Genomic DNA, 15,534 nt, shown 5'->3' with positions numbered 1-15,534 from the left:
ACTTTCTAATTTTCTTGTGGAGAACCAAGGTAGCTGTGACATCTTTGTAGATGTTTTCCAAGATATTCACGTATGCCTCCTGTACTCCTCGATTATGCAATGCCTCTATGATTGCTGTTATCTCTAGTGAATCGAATGCCTTTTCATAATCTATGAAAGCCATATAGAGAAATTTATTATACTCCGCAGATTTCTTGATTACCTGATTGATGACATGAATGTGATCCATTGTATAGAATATACCTTCCTGAAGCCAGCCTGTTCGCTTGGTTCATTGAGGTCAACTCTTGCCCTGATTCTATTGGAAATTGTCTTGGGGAATATTTTATACAGTACTAAAACCAAGCTGATGGACCTATAAGTTTTCAATTCGCTAATGACTCCCTTCTGATGAATTAGTCTAATGTTGGCATTCTTCCAGTTCTCTGATTCACTTGAAGTCGTGAGGCATTGCGTATAAAGTGCCGCAAGCTTTTCAAGTATGATATCTCCTCCGCCTCTTATTAAATCGACTGTTATTCCATCTTCTCCAGCCGCTTTTCCCGGGGTCATGTCTTGCAAGGCCCTTCCAACTTCATCGATAGTTATAGAAGGAGCCTCTGTATCCTGTTAATCACTACTGCGAATGAAAATAGCTTGACTGCTTTCATTGCATGTAACACCTTACAAAAGAAATGGTGGAGAAGTGCATCAGCTGCTCATTGGTGTCGCTATCGCCGAGAGAATTTGCTTAAAATTTCAAAGCAGCTGTCGGAGCAGCGATTGACTATTACATCTTTGTTTGTACTTTGGTATGTACTTGGTTTTTATTGTGTATGTTTCTCCTGATCAAAATTGATATCGGTCGAAGAGAAGGGGGCTTGTAGCCAGCCCCCCCCCCCCCCCCCTTCCCTCTGTCCAGTATTCGTTGTGCCATTTCGCTTTTAATAGCTTGTCATTGGCTGCTGTTTTAGGCACGTCCCCGTTTTATCTGCGCAGTTTATAGGGATAAAGTCGTTTCACTCAACACTACCGCAATAAAAAGACGGATAAGAAACACAGAGAAATCTTGAAAAGGTTAGCAACATAGAAAAAATGCAGTGGACAGGTGCAGGTGTTAAGTCGATGGATAATAAAGGATGGGTAAATTTGAACGTAGCGTCCTTCTTACCACTGCACTCGATGTCTTGAAGATATATTTTATTGGATCCATATCGCATGCCGCAAAAAAAGGGATGTTGAACATCGGAATACCGTCAAACCTTCTACCAATTGCGAGATTTACAAATCCCGTTGTCTTCATCGCAAGCGTTGTTACTAACGTGCGCGTTAGTAACAACGCTTGTGTTAGTAACTCTTTTGTTATTTCGACAAGATACGTGCGGCTCTCACGTCGTCTATTTGTTGTACTAACGCTTTTGTTTGTTTCTTTTCTTGTCTCTTGCGCAGCTTCGGCAGATTACCGTGTTCGCGGAGAACGTACGAACCGAGCACGACGGCACCCCGTCGCGAGGAGCCGTGAACAACAGCCGTTCCGACGAAGCCCTCTGCACGGCACCGCTCAAGGAGACGCCAAACCTGAGCGAAGTGGACCGGTGTCGGCGTCTCAGCGCCGACTTTTACAAGCGGCACTCCAGCCTTTCGCCGACCAGCCCAAAGTCCAACGGCATCGTTTACACCGACGAGAACGACCACGAATCAATCGTCAAACACAACGGAACGAGCCACAAGATGAACCAGGAGGCGAAGAAGCGCAACGACCCTGCGCCCGATGTTGGCGACAACGGAACAGCGCTGAAAAACGGGCACGTCGGGGAGTTCGGTCACTACAAGAAGAAACGACGGAAAAGTAGCGACAGCCACCACCAGGGTCGCCGCATGCACCTGTGCAACAGCGACCACCGTGACAGCGACTGTTCCCACTGCTTCCCGCTGCACCTCCACCACCACAGTCAGCAGCACAAGCGCGAGGTTCGCACGGCCAAGGCCCTGCTTTCCATCGTGCTCTTCTTCATGATCTGCTGGTTCCCGCTGTACACGCTCAACTGCGTCAAGGCGTTCTGCGCCGGATGCGACACGCCGCATTGGGTCTTCGACGTGCTCATCATTCTGTCACACGCAAACTCGGCGCTCAACCCGTTCCTGTACGCTTACCGTATGAGTGACTTCCGCAACGCCTTCAAGCGGCTCCTGAAATGCAAGGCGCCGGCGCCGCTGGCCGAGGTCTTGCTGTTCTACCGCAACGGCGCCGGGACACCGCCCGTGCATAGGGCTTCTGGAGGAGGACTCTGCCAGGCACTCACCGTCGGAGAAGCTTCGACGCCAGTGCTGTAGATACGCACGGACTTCGTAAGCGTGATTCGTCGAAGGAAGGTGCTTGTGATCCGAATTCACCAGCGATGAATGTTCACGTCTTCTTCTAGCGTTCACAAGAGACGCTGGTTTGCTGGAAATGTGCTCACGCACCCCAGTGGCAACAGAAGAGACACTCAGACAAAGCTATTGCCAACCTCGATCGCCAGGGGAAACCCACCTGCTGCCCCTTCCCATCCATGACGACCATCGCCAGATTCAGGCACCTTGTTCTCGATCGGTCACTTTCACAGATATCACTTTCAAGTACAAGTTGATTGGAAGCGGAAGCGGATGTGACGAAAGGAAACGGCACACCTCTCATCAGAGTTGTTTGCACAACTCGGACATTTCTGCGCATTCAGAAACACAAGAGTGAGGGTCCGCGCTTGAAGGTATGTCACGAAAAACAGGGAAAATAATATCGACCGATTGAGAATGCGGTTTCCCTGCATGACAATGTGTCTCCAGACCGGCACGGTAACTCGGGTAGCCAGGGTAGCAGTCCTGATTCGTCGCCTGCTTTCTGCGTCACCCATCGAGAGGGGTGAACAAGAAGCCGGTCTTTGTGCCACAGAAACTTGACAGAGATCTTCAAGACTCAGCAGCTGCGCGGGTACCAGAAACGGTCAGTCTGCACTCGTGTTGCGCAGTCAGTGCGCTACTTCCGGGAACGCTGTGCTACTTCCGGGAACGCTGCGCTACTTCCCGGAGCGCTGCGCTCAGACTCGAAGGAACGCCGTGGAGTGCAGATGTCTGCTCTGACTGAGTGTATAAGGAAACAACTGTTCCTGTTGTGCTTATTGTACCGTGTTCGAACCATTGGCAGTAAGAGTTGATCTGCCGTTCTTTGTGTTATGCTATGCGTGTGTTTGTGTGCACCCCCTGTGCAGTGACTCTACTTAAATCGACGAATGAACGTTCGTCAGTGCGCTGTAATAGTAAGCCAGAACGAGACAGAGGTTCAGGGGAAGTTGGAGGCTAAGAGTGATCAACATTGGTAGAACAAGGCGTGGTCGCTGAACCTCCATTCCGACAATGGGAAAAAATAAATTATGAGGTTTTACGTGCCGAGCGACAACGGGACTTGTCGCTTGTCGGAAAATTGGCTTCCGTGACATTCCTTGTTCTACCACTGCTAATCAATGTAAAAGCGCAAGCGACACGCTCCGTAAGTCCTTGCCAAAAGTTCTGAAGTCACTGAGTGCGTTACCGGACATGTCGTCAAACCTAGTTGTGGGGTCCTCGTAGATACTTCGTCGCTTCAAAGCCCCAGAGATTGTACTGTACAGTCCTTCTTAATGGCTGTCCTAAAGTTTGGCACACCTGGCATGTCACAGGAACTTTGCCAGACCTAGTGAAAAGCCTTGTGCTTCAGTACACAACGGCTTTATCAACGCTCTTCCCGAGAAATGTACTTAAATACGTGTCAAGCATTTTCAGTGCTCGTGTTTGCGTAAAGGAATGTCGAAAACCCCCGTTCAGTGACTCCCATCAGTGACTGTTTACACGGACAAGAACCGCAGGGACGAAGACATTGTAGCTCTGATAAAGTGCGTTTAGGGTTTCCCTTAAGAGAGTGGCGAAATCGAAATTTTGTGGGATCAGAGTTGGAGAATTGAAAGGACACAAAATAAGACTTTTGTTGCGTTTCTGTAGCAGTAAAAGGTCAGTCTTACCGTGAGAGCAGGCTTGGTAAAGAAAGGCCCAAGAACGATAAACAAGTGGCGACTCCACCTAGATGTTTCAACACCAGCTCTCCGGGATGTAATTGATCTTTCAGAGCGTCAGCTCGTGCGTAGCAATTGTTTATCAGTAATGAAGGATATCATTATATTTTACACGAACCAAAGAACTAGTCTAGCATCTTTTTTATATTTCCTACTTCAGGATGGCCTAAACATGACAGAGCACTTCGAAATACGTGACGTCTCACTGGCGTACCCTTGACAAGATTTCGGTGAAGAAAGTGGAGCTTGGTCTTCGTTATGGCCTGTAACGATAAACTTTTTCACCCAAGAACAAGCGAAAATGAAGCCTTGAAATAATACTTTACTTGTCTAAATGAACCTAATGTTGATTGTTTAGTGTCCTTTGAAGTTAAACGCTTTATAGAAGTACTATGCTAGCTTTTCCGCAATGTACGATTGCAAACATTGTTAAAGTAATAGTTACTGGGCTGCTGGTGAGGTTTTAAGTGTTACATTTGATGGGAAGGATTGTACGAAATCAGTTATTCGGTAATCTTAGCAATGCGGAAGGAGTACAATTAACTGTACGTGGTTAAGGGGATAAAATTAACGGTACGGGCGTAATTATCACCAATATAGTCGAAAACTAACCACACTGCATCATAGACTGTGCAATCTTCGGGATCTGTCGACAAGGTCGACATAATTGCGTTTGAAATACGATACGAATAAGATTCGAACTGAGCGAACAATGAACATGAAAAAAAAGAGAAAGAGGCAGAATTAATTGAGAGATATAATCAACATTTAATCATGAAATCATTTCAACAACCATGAGTGTCGACCTTCTCATCTTTAGCGCCGACACTTGGTTGATCTTTCTTTTTTTCTTCCTGTATTGCATTATCTATTATCTATTCAAAGAAACGTATCAGAGGTGGTCCTGAGCTGAAGCTTTTTCTTAAATTGTTATCAGCGTTATCTTTAGCTACCTCATTCCGCTCTAGCGCGAACGTTTGGCAGCTAGCTGACAAGTGTTGCTATTGTGGACACAGGAGCGGCAGACGATCACACCAAAGAAAGGAGTATCAAAAGCTTCGCCTTTAAGAGTGGAACGCGATAGCGTTATTGGACGCCGTTGACGCCGACACCGACACAGTATTTTCTGCGACATGGGGCCCGATCAAAATTTAGAAAGGCTCGGTTTTCAACATTCCCCTCAATGTTGCCTAGAACCAAAGTACAGCGAAACACCATCAGAATTGGAGGATGCTAAAGCTTCGCCTTTAAGAGTGGTCAAAGATCCCTGGCTGTTTATCAGGCTTTTTTTTTCTCGTATATTCAAATTACAGTCCGACGCTATCATGTCTGTAAGTTGCGGTTAAGTCGTACTTTACGATTTTTCTGACAGATTAAATTGAGAAATTTGAGAAATTAAATTTTTGTTCACTAACGCCTTGCGCCATGCGAAGGGCCCGCCTGGTCGGGGTGGTTCGGGATGATGTGGTTCGGCATGATTATTTCCGCCAGACACTGATGCTTACGCCGACACCGACGCCAGATTTTCTGCTACACGGCGCCTTTAACGCTATCGCGTTAAAACATGAGAAGGATATGCTCTCATCAGCTGAATTAAATAAAGAGAAATTGTCAATCACTTTCTGTTGGTTTCGACGTAGCTGTGAGCTAATAAGTACGGTGAAATTATGGAGCGAGACAAATTTAAATCGTGTGCCTACAAAGCTCAGATGAAAATTCACTAGCAAATTTGCACGGCCCTTAATGTCTCATAGAAGGGTGGCAGTTTGGTCTAGTTGGTATTCCACATTCTAATAAGTATAAAAGCGCAAACGAAGACGTGCTTGCCTGTGTTTTACAGCGTAAGCTATTATGGGCTCATTCCAATAGCCGTTTCTGGTCGCGATGATGCCGACGCCACTACGTAGCCGCTATCGCCGGAAAAGCGAAAAAAAGATCGAGCCCAGGCCCGCTGCGTGGGAGTCGGATACTTTACTACTGAGCCACGCAAGCGCTTGCTATCATGCAGAAGAAAAATTCCATTTATACGCGCCCTGCGCCTCTGCGCCTGCGCGCATAGGCAGCTGCGAGCCGACGACCCGAGCCTCCGCAGTATGGTAGCGCCATCTAGTTAAAGCGCCTGCAACCACCGCGTGCGACGAGATGCGATTCAGACGCGATGCGATTCAGACGAGGCGCGCCATCAACGCCATCCTGATGTTAGATGTGCGCCACGTATTTTCTGGGTACCTCTTGGGTACACGTCATGGCGTCTCCTCGCAAGGTACGAACCGCTGCTGAGGAAGCGAATCGTAGAGCTACTTGCGCGGCTACAACCAGGCATCATCGGGCTCAGCAGACTGCTGTGCAGAGAGCATTAGAAGCCGCAGCTCGCCGTCGACTCCGACGCTGGGCGGACAGTTGACATCGGTCTCGTCAAAATCGAGGCGAAGACACTTTGCCGCGAAGACCCTGTTGTGCGTGGTGCCGAAATTGGAGCTACTCTTGCGCCGCTCAACCAGCTTGCGCTGTGACTGTGCTGCGTGTGCCGCGCAGGCCTGTGATTTTTTTTTTTTTTTTGACGTCCCGTATTCGTTTGCGCATTTTTACTTACTACACTTAATGTATCCTTTTACTTCCTCCTTGTTAACTTTGCGGGCTCTTGCAGAACGCTGCGTTCACATTGGTTATTTACTAAACGAGATAGGGGTGTGCGAATATTCGAAACTTTCGAATAACAAATCGAACAGTGTCCTATTCTATTGAATACTGGGGTGTGGATATCGTTTTGTACTAATTGTGATAACGGCTGCTCATTACTCGAAAACTATTCGATATTCGATTCGATTCGCTTTTGGCACTACTCGATTTGTATTCGATTCGTTCTCAAAAATCACTATTCGCACACCCTTAGAGAGGTATATTAGCCATGCTGCACTATAGCACTGGCGTCCACCGCAATCCAACGCTGCTGATAAATATCGGCACACCGCGGCTCGGCACGCCAAGTTGTGCGCAGGCGCCTCGAGATGGCGCCACCGCCTGCGGTGACCTGTGCTCAAACGTTCATTAGCCATGCCACCAGAACCGTGGCGTACTTTATTTAAAAATAAAAAAAAAAAACACGGCGGCGTAAGCTGTCAAACATCGGCAGCTCAACCTCGATCTCCCATCATTTTCGGCGACGCACAGTGTATCCACCATTATACGGGTATCATATCGTTAACGTGTTTTTCGTGAACCATTGTAACTTCAGTGTGATACGTCGTCCCTTTTACCTCTTGTTGTCCCGAATTGTTATTTGTGTGTTCTGCTATTGAGAAGTCACACAGTCACGCGAAAGAAAACATAATTACATATTTCCCCCGCTTCGTCTTTTGTGGCACCACTGTGGCCGCGTCTCGTTCGTGTGTTTCTATTAAAGCATGCATCACGTTCTCTGACTCTCGATCTTTTTTTTACTCGTACAGAAGATGGAGACTGACATCAAGGTTTGTATGCTTTTCAGTTTGAAGAGTGAAATTCTTCTTGGCCTCATGCTGCGCGGTTTCAAAGAGAATCAACAATCCAGTGAATATCATTGTGAATCCCGCGACAATACGAATGAATATAATCTGTATACAATCTAATTAATCACTTTACCAAAGCTTCGTTTCCCATACCCGTGGAAAGTAAGTGTGAAAAAAAAAATTGAAATTTTTACTGCAGAAAATGCCTTTGAAAGAATAATACACTTATCTTTTAATTTTGAAAATGATCTTTTTTCTTCTATTTGCTTCTAAGCACAGAGTTTTTTTTTTTAAACAGAATTTGTCGTTGGAATGTAAAGCGCAAAATGTGTCGAATACTGCTGAGTGCACTCTATATGTCTTATTTCTGTACTCTCCTCGACAAAGAAAAAAAAAAAACTGTGCTGCTTCACCACCGACGTAAGTGTAGGCAGACCGATCTCACATTTGCGAGCCAATTCCTCTGAATTTTTGAAACCGATATAGCTAGTCACCCGGCTAGTTGTCATTGGGAGCACGGCTATATATCCCTGTATTGACGAGTGCCGCCTACAGGCAACATACCAGAATGGTCTCCCCTTCCCTTTTCCCCAGTACAAAGTAGCAGACCGGAGCACACTAGCTCAGGTCGACCGCTCTGTCTTTCCTATCAATAAAATCTACCTATCTACCAGAATGTTTATTTATCTTGCTGAGTTTCGGTATCAAGTACAAAGATTTTTAGCTAAATGTGATCCGGTCATCACTGAATGACAGGGAGCAATCGTCATTTGTTGGTTTAGAGCAGCAACACTGGACAAGCAAGACGAAGTTTGGCACGCAACCCACTGTCTTTTGGAAGATAGGTCAGCGGAGACAGACCGATGCAATTAGCTCTCTAGCTGCAGTGGTGTCAGACACGTGATGTAAAGCAAATGAAACATACACCTATGTTTCACATATGACGAGACCCGTCTGTGCAAAGTCCAAACGAAGGGATAGGTGGCTTGCGGTGAAGATGACTTCCAGTTTTCTGCCTGGTGTAAGTTACCGCAAAAAAAAAAAAAAAAAATGTTTTTCTTCGTTGGCTGAGCTTCTTTTCGATGCGCTTTGCACATTTACGTAGACAATAAACATTTATAGGGGTATTTATTTGTACCATCATTAAAGGGATACGTGCTTATACAGTTGATGCTTGTATGTTTCGTGTAGTGCGAGGTGTCTTGTCGCTCTTCATGTGTTCACGCAGCGCGGTTACGTATACTTGTATGATGCGCACAACCGCGCTGCAGCATTTAGGTCTTCCGCACTCCTTGAAAGCTGTAGGCGTGAGTGGATTCATGATGTAATGACTAACGAAGTAATGATGACAGCAAGCCATCAGTATATGTCACTGATATAAGCTATACGATTTCTGCACTGTAAAAAGAAATGGTTACTGTAAACGTTTCAGTATGTACAATGCGTCTGCATAATTATTCTAAAAGAACTGATGGCCTGACTCAGAAACCTGCTCCCAAAAGTGACTATATAAGTCAACTTTTTTTTTTTTCTTTAAGTGCAACCAATTCAATTCAAATCGGTCCCCCAGTGAAGAAAAGTTTCCGTGTGAGTCACTCACTTCAATGAAAGAAACAAGTCAACAAGTGTCGCTCACATAGAACAAAGCATTTATTCTTCGTACTTTCGTCTGAGCAACAAGCACTGCGCAGAATGAACTCCACTGTACGCCTCAACAAGTCGGTAATGAAAGGCGCCGACGACCCAACATTCAATTCGCCCCTCTGATCTCAGCTGAAGGAAGAAGGGGCCTCCAAAAATGGGTAATTATCAAACAGCGCTATAAAGATGTATTGCAGACAAAGGGCTCTGGTTAAACAGCTTTCCGGAGAATAATGGCGAGAACGAATGCACTAAACACAGGTAGAAATAAAAGGAAGAAAAGGTAGTGAGCGTAATTCAAATCTAAAAAGCAAGAAAAGGATAAAAAACAGGCATATATTATTTCCTATAATCATAATTTACACCTATGTACACAGAGAACGTAATTCACACGCGACATATACGAAATCACTACAGCGCTAGAGGAATAGAAGTATTAACACCGGGTCCACATCTAATATGCACGAGTGCACCTGACATCGAACCACAACCAGTTAATTTTATAGCTTGGTCTGGGAAGCATAAGAAAAAGAAATAGCATCTTAACAGTGCAGCTCTCGAGAAAAATGTTCTAGACGTGACGTCGGCAGTGATACGCTATACCCACACGACGGACAAAGAACACAAATCAAAACTACAGAAACAAACAGTTTGTTCTACGACAGAAAAAAAATAGCTTAATCAGGCTCATCGCATCCAATAGTAGGCCCCCTGGATCGACGGTTTTCGAAAGGCAATAAGAGGCTCTGGTAAAAATAAATGGCCAGTTGAACTGGACAGTTCACTAACCGCCTCTTTTCTGCTTCTGACAAGTAAGTTTCTATTATTTACCAATGGGAATGGGGCACTAGACTTTCTGGTTGGACCAGTTGAACTTACATGTTTGTTTATGAGGGATGTGGGGTAAGGGAACCCCCCAAAACCCAAACTAGCCTTTCAACCATGCCTCTCTCGGTGCCCAAAAGAGGCGGGCGCTTCAGACCCCGTTCTCTTCTTTGACTGGCAGCGCTACCTGCCGAACGCCGATGGAAGCTGCACAGATTCAAATATGGCGCCCAGTTCAAACGGATTCCCGTGGCTACAGCATGCGCGCACGCGACAGGATCCTTCCTCACTGATTTGTAGGACTGGCCGGGAGACGTGTATAAAAGAACATGGGCGTCTCACGCAGACTCACTAACGAGTGCCTTGAGACGGCTGCCTTGAGAACAGTGCTCACGATCTGGGGACGTCGTAGATCGCCCATTTCACAGTATACCGTCAGTCAGCCATTTGTCACAATCGCTAGAATGAGAGAGACAACTAAATTAAGATCAAAGCCTTGGTCGGGGCCATTACACCCATGGCAGTGGCTGTTGTTTTACATAGACCACGCCGCTAACTAGAAATTCACTATTTCGCTCCAGTGCTAAGCAACGCGCAACTCACTCGACGTTGTGTGTTGTCCGGTCAGCACTCGGTCTTGGGACGTACCTTTGAAAAGAGGCCAAGGCGCATACGTTGAAAACACGACGGAAAGAACAACGCAACGCACTGCATAAAGTTTTTCGAAAAGCAGAGGGAACGAAAACAAGAGTCCGCTGGGAGGTCACGTGGTCGTGGAGCCGCGGTGAGCCCACTCCGATGGCCACCTCAGATGTCTACATATATGACTTAGTCATGACGCGCGGGAGAACTGACAGCATGTAGTCTCATAAGACGCTGTCTCTCGGGAGAGGTCATACCATGATGATATGCGTGTCAGGATCGCCCTGTGAAGAGCAAGAAGAAATGGAAAACAATAAAGCAGCTCCAAAGTCATTGGCAAGATTTCTCAACTGCTTCAGGTACTAAAGTTCAGTGTTGCCAACATAAGCAGACACGAACCATATTTGTAAGCGCAATCCATCCAGCTTATGTCTTCATATACATCTTCCTTATGGTAGAGCACAGCGCGGAAACTAATCCGGTCCCATACCTTGCTACAGTTTATCGCGGGTATTACATGTCCCTAATTAAAAACAAAGGTAGGGGGGAGGGGGGGGGGGAGGCAGTGAATATTTTACTTTAAAAGGATAACAGACACTTGTAGCTTCAGAGGACGCTTCGGAAGTAAGAAATAACCTGAAAATGTACGGATGTCAACGCCATCACGACATTCCCGCACCAGGTCGACGCGACGTCATGGATTTGGACATGTGTCTAATCTGGTTATAGTTAATTGTTCATCACTAAAGGGAGAAGACATAACGTTCTAAAAGAACCCCCCCCCCCCAAAAAAAAAAAAAAAAGTAAGAGCAAAGTAAACCTACCACGTTTCAAAAACGGCCTAGAGAAATTCGCTCTAAATATGAGAAGATACATATACTGAGATTCCTGCCGTCCCACTGCCGTACCAGCGCCGAAATTTTGCAAACTATGAATACCTCGCCTTTGATTTCCCCAGTAAAATTGAACTTCTCTTAGGCAAATTATAATGAAAGTAGCCTTTTCAAGCAACACTGTACGAGTCTGAACTGGCTTACCGTGGCACTTTGTGCTTACTTTTTCCCCATTGATATAAAAGTAAAGTTGGCACAATTACTGGCATCGGCTACTCCTTTTGGCAGGGCAAGCAAAACTAAAAGCACGAGAAAGAAGTGATAATTAAGCTGTGGGGACGTATTCTCGGATGGTTCCTTTCGGAGATATCACTTTCAGTGCGCGCTTTTGGCTGGTTGAGCAAACCGGTTGAGCTTATTGGTTGGTTGAGCAAAACAGCTCGAATCATCCAACACGCCGTCTACCACACGTCACGCGAAAGTGAGAGCATCGCCGACAGTGATCGTCCGAGAATACAGCCCCTGGAAGCGCAAAAAACTCGGATCATCCAACATGGCGCCTACTACGTCACGCGAAAGTGAGAATATCGCCGAAAGTGATCGTCCGAGAATACGGCCCCCTGGAAGACGGGCCAAATAGCACGAACATTTGATAAGTTCGGCGCACTGAGAGTAGAAAGGAAGCTGACAGACACACACAACTCTGTAAACAAGTGAAAGTGCACAAAAAGAAAAGAGTCTGAAAGCCCGCTCATAAGGTTTAGTTTCGCCGACGAGACCGCTTTGATTTCCGTCGATCGTGCTAGATAGCTACTGGCACGCTGGTGACTCGAGTGGGCACTTACGAATCCCCTCCTCCGGCTTCTCCTCGAGCGTCCTGTGGGCGGTGCCTCGGTGATGACCGTGGTCAGGTACTTCTGGCCATCGCTGGTCTGCTGCACGCTACGCGTCACGTTCTTGATGGCGGTGCTGGGACGAACCACCACCGATGACTGGTCTGCAAATATATGTGGATAGAACCGGTCCATTAAGCTGTAGATAGATAAACTGTTGGCTACACAGTTCCGCTGATTGGATTATTATTAACTGATTGGAACTGCGTTATATTAACGAAATGCCGTAACCTAATCAAATTTGCAATTCGAGAAACGCAAGCTTGGAATATCGGATGAAATGCCCAGTACGTTTTTCGCGCCTAAGCGTAATGCTACATTTAAGTCCGTTGAAACAATGAGCTTATAAACTTGCCTATAGAGTTCACCACATTTTCCCATCAGCGCGAAACGGAAACTTTTGAAGCAGCCCCAAATATTTTCCTACGGCAGGCAGGCTACTGTTGCGGCCACGTAGACTGGGCTGCTTTCAGAGATTAGAAGAAATCGAAAGCAAGACACATGAGTAGATTTAGCTGAAGCAGAATTATTATTGCGAAACATGCCACATATTACGCGAAAATCCGGTGTCGCCGGCGTCGCCACCGAGCGATAGTACCAAAAATGACCGACGGCGCAAAGAGTAAAAACGTGTCATAAGTGCTCGAATTGACGTCAAATTTTTCAGGGAGGTTCCTGTAAACAAATTTAATGAATGGCTTTCAAAAGAAAAATTGGTAAGAATCGAACCCGGGCCTCCGGGGTTCGAGACGAGTACGCTTGCCGGACACCACGGCGGCTCCTTCTTTTCCCCCTTATTAGACGTCACGGCGGCTCCACGGTTCTAGTTGACTAAAGGTGTGGCCTAGTGCGCGCGTCATTGGGCACGTGATGGCGCAGCCAATTGAAAGGAGGTGGCGCCACGTCATAAGCGTAGAAAATAAAAAGAATGAATGTCCAATTGAACGCCGCTGAGCGGTCGTTGGAGTTATGAACTCCTCGCGAGCAAGCGAGCGCGTTTTGATTTGGTCTTACCGAGGCGCGATTAAAATGCAGGCGAGAGCTTGCGTGGACAAGGAACGCACGGAAAAGAACGTTTCTCCAAAGGGACTATAATGATTTCGCATTCCCACACGTCAGCAGTCTTAAGTGTCTTGGACATTTTTTTTTTTTTTATGTAAGAGGGATGAAACGATTGAGCACATGTCTCTTGAATGCTGGAATTCCATTTTTCTGTGTGATGTGCTTCCAGCGTAGGATTCCAGCTTCCAGCGTACGAAAAACAAACGGGGTGGAACGCCCGCTTCACCTTGAAGGAATCCATCGTTCTACCTGTCGAAACACACAATGGCACACCTTTCTATGTCACTTGCCCTACATAGCATATCGAAATGCAGAATTGTCGTTTAAGCACGTAACCCAACACGGGAGCATTTTAAAGAGTGCACCAGAAAATGAATGCCCAAGAGCGAAAGACACGTTGGTGAATAACGGAATGGTTTCCGTACGTCGAGGAATTGACCACGTTGAAAGAATTTTAACTTCACGCCGCCATCCGAGCAATAGCTGACGTTTTAGGGGCGAAGCTCCTTAGGGTGTGGGTCGTTCCCTCCTCTGTAGTAGTAGTAGTAGTAGTAGTAGTAGTAGTAGTAGTAGTAGAAGTAGTAGTAGTAGTAGTAGTAGTAGTAGTAGTAGTAGTAGTAGTATGTAGCCACCTCTAGTTTATGAATTGCTCAATAGATGGCGTTGTGTGTCCGTTCACTAGAAGTCCGTAGCTCTGGTTGGCATGGAGACCGCTATGCATGTATACGCATATATACATATATATGTATATGTATAGTATAACCGGAAGCCGACTTCCGCATCCGGTTCCGCTTCCGGTTCCGCTTCCGGTTCCGCTTCCGGTTCCGGAAGCCAGCTTCCGGCTTCCGGAGAACGCTTCCGGCGTTTTTCTCTCTCGTCCGTAGCTAGGTGCGCTGCGGTGCACAAGGGCGTTCGTTCCCGACGCGCGTTAATTCTCTTTCTCTCGTTCCCGACGCGCGCTCTCTTTCTTTCTCGTCCGTAGCTAGGGGCGCTGCGGTGCACAAGGGCGTAAAGCCCCGATATAAAAAATATAGGGGCTTTACAAGGGCGTTCGTTCCCGACGCGCGCTCTCTTTCTCTCTCGTTCCCGACGCGCGCTCTCTTTATCTCTCGTCCATAGCTGTGGTTTACCCGAATGATCCCCCGGTGCTTCGCCCACTCATCATCATTCACTTCGTGGATATGCTGTGATTTTATTGCGATAGCAATTATATGGACACTCAAAAGCAGATTTCCGCCGTCGGCGTCGTCGTCGCCGTCGCCGTCGCCGTGAGGTTCCGTATGACGTCAATGGAGATGAAATCGTCGCCGCATGCCGAACGCTGTATGTGCGAGTGAAAGGGCGCGAGGGACGCGCGCTTTCACGGGGAATGAACGCACAGCGGAGAACAAACGCGCGTTCTGCGCCGTGCTCCTTAAGGGCTGCAGAAGTAGGCGTCTCTTTCCTTCTTTACAATCACCATATATGTAGAGTAAACGCGCCTTCTTCCGACGCGCGAAAGGCCGTGGGGGAGGGGGGAGGGGGGGGAAAGGGAGGCGACGTTTAGCTGCGGCACCAAGTGCCTATTTATATCAGAGGCTCCGGCAACAGTCACCAACGCTGCACGCATTTTGAGCGAACGCGGGCAAAACGCCGACGGCGTCGACAACAGTTCTGCGTGTTGCCGGTGCTGCTGCATGTCCAAGTTTATACAGCTGATAAAGCTACTATCATTACTCCGTATAGCTCTCTACAAATTTGCTATCGCAATTGATGCTTCGACTTTCAGGTGAAACTGCGACAACTTTTTTTTTTCAAACATGACATTCCTCATTTATTTCTCGATGTGTGCTTGATCCTAAAAGCGTCCTCGTTCTGTATTAATAAACAGGTAATAAACAAAAAAATGTTGTCGCAGTTTTACCCGAAAGGCGAAGCATCAATTGCGATAGCAAATTTGTAGAGAGCTATATGGAGTCATGATAGTAGCTTTATCACGTTAGCAGGGAAGAAGTTTGGGCGTGTTGGTGGGTCATTGTAATTTTAACTGGGATTCATAGCGCTAAAACGACACAAGGACGAGGAAGAACACGGGACGAGCGCTCGTCCC

At 46.7% G+C, this 15,534-nt stretch overlaps 2 protein-coding genes across 6 annotated transcripts in view; one reads left to right on the top strand and one right to left on the bottom strand.

Annotated features, from left to right (window-relative positions):
- Positions 1–7,482, top strand: part of LOC119446407 (adenosine receptor A2b-like) — a 112,976-nt gene extending 105,494 nt beyond the window's left edge. The window contains 1 exon segment of the mRNA XM_037710834.2: positions 1,429–7,482. Within this exon segment, the coding sequence (XP_037566762.1) occupies positions 1,429–2,313 (885 nt within the window). The 3' untranslated portion in view covers positions 2,314–7,482.
- Positions 7,483–9,175: 1,693 nt separating this feature from the next.
- The window catches only part of LOC119446404 (uncharacterized), a 223,379-nt gene continuing 217,020 nt past the window's right edge, over positions 9,176–15,534 (bottom strand). For all 5 annotated transcript variants that reach the window (XM_037710830.2, XM_037710832.2, XM_037710833.2 and 2 more), the window contains 2 exons: positions 12,336–12,487; positions 9,176–10,941 (listed from right to left, as the gene is read on the bottom strand). In XM_037710830.2, the coding sequence (XP_037566758.1) occupies positions 10,909–10,941; positions 12,336–12,487 (185 nt within the window). In that variant the 3' untranslated portion in view covers positions 9,176–10,908. The remainder of the gene's footprint in view (positions 10,942–12,335; positions 12,488–15,534) is intronic.

Source organism: Dermacentor silvarum, chromosome 3 (genome assembly GCF_013339745.2).
Source record: "Dermacentor silvarum isolate Dsil-2018 chromosome 3, BIME_Dsil_1.4, whole genome shotgun sequence".
NCBI classification, from domain to species: domain Eukaryota; kingdom Metazoa; phylum Arthropoda; class Arachnida; order Ixodida; family Ixodidae; genus Dermacentor; species Dermacentor silvarum.
Note: the sequence above shows the minus strand (reverse complement) of the source record. Positions and strands in the feature narration are given on the sequence as shown.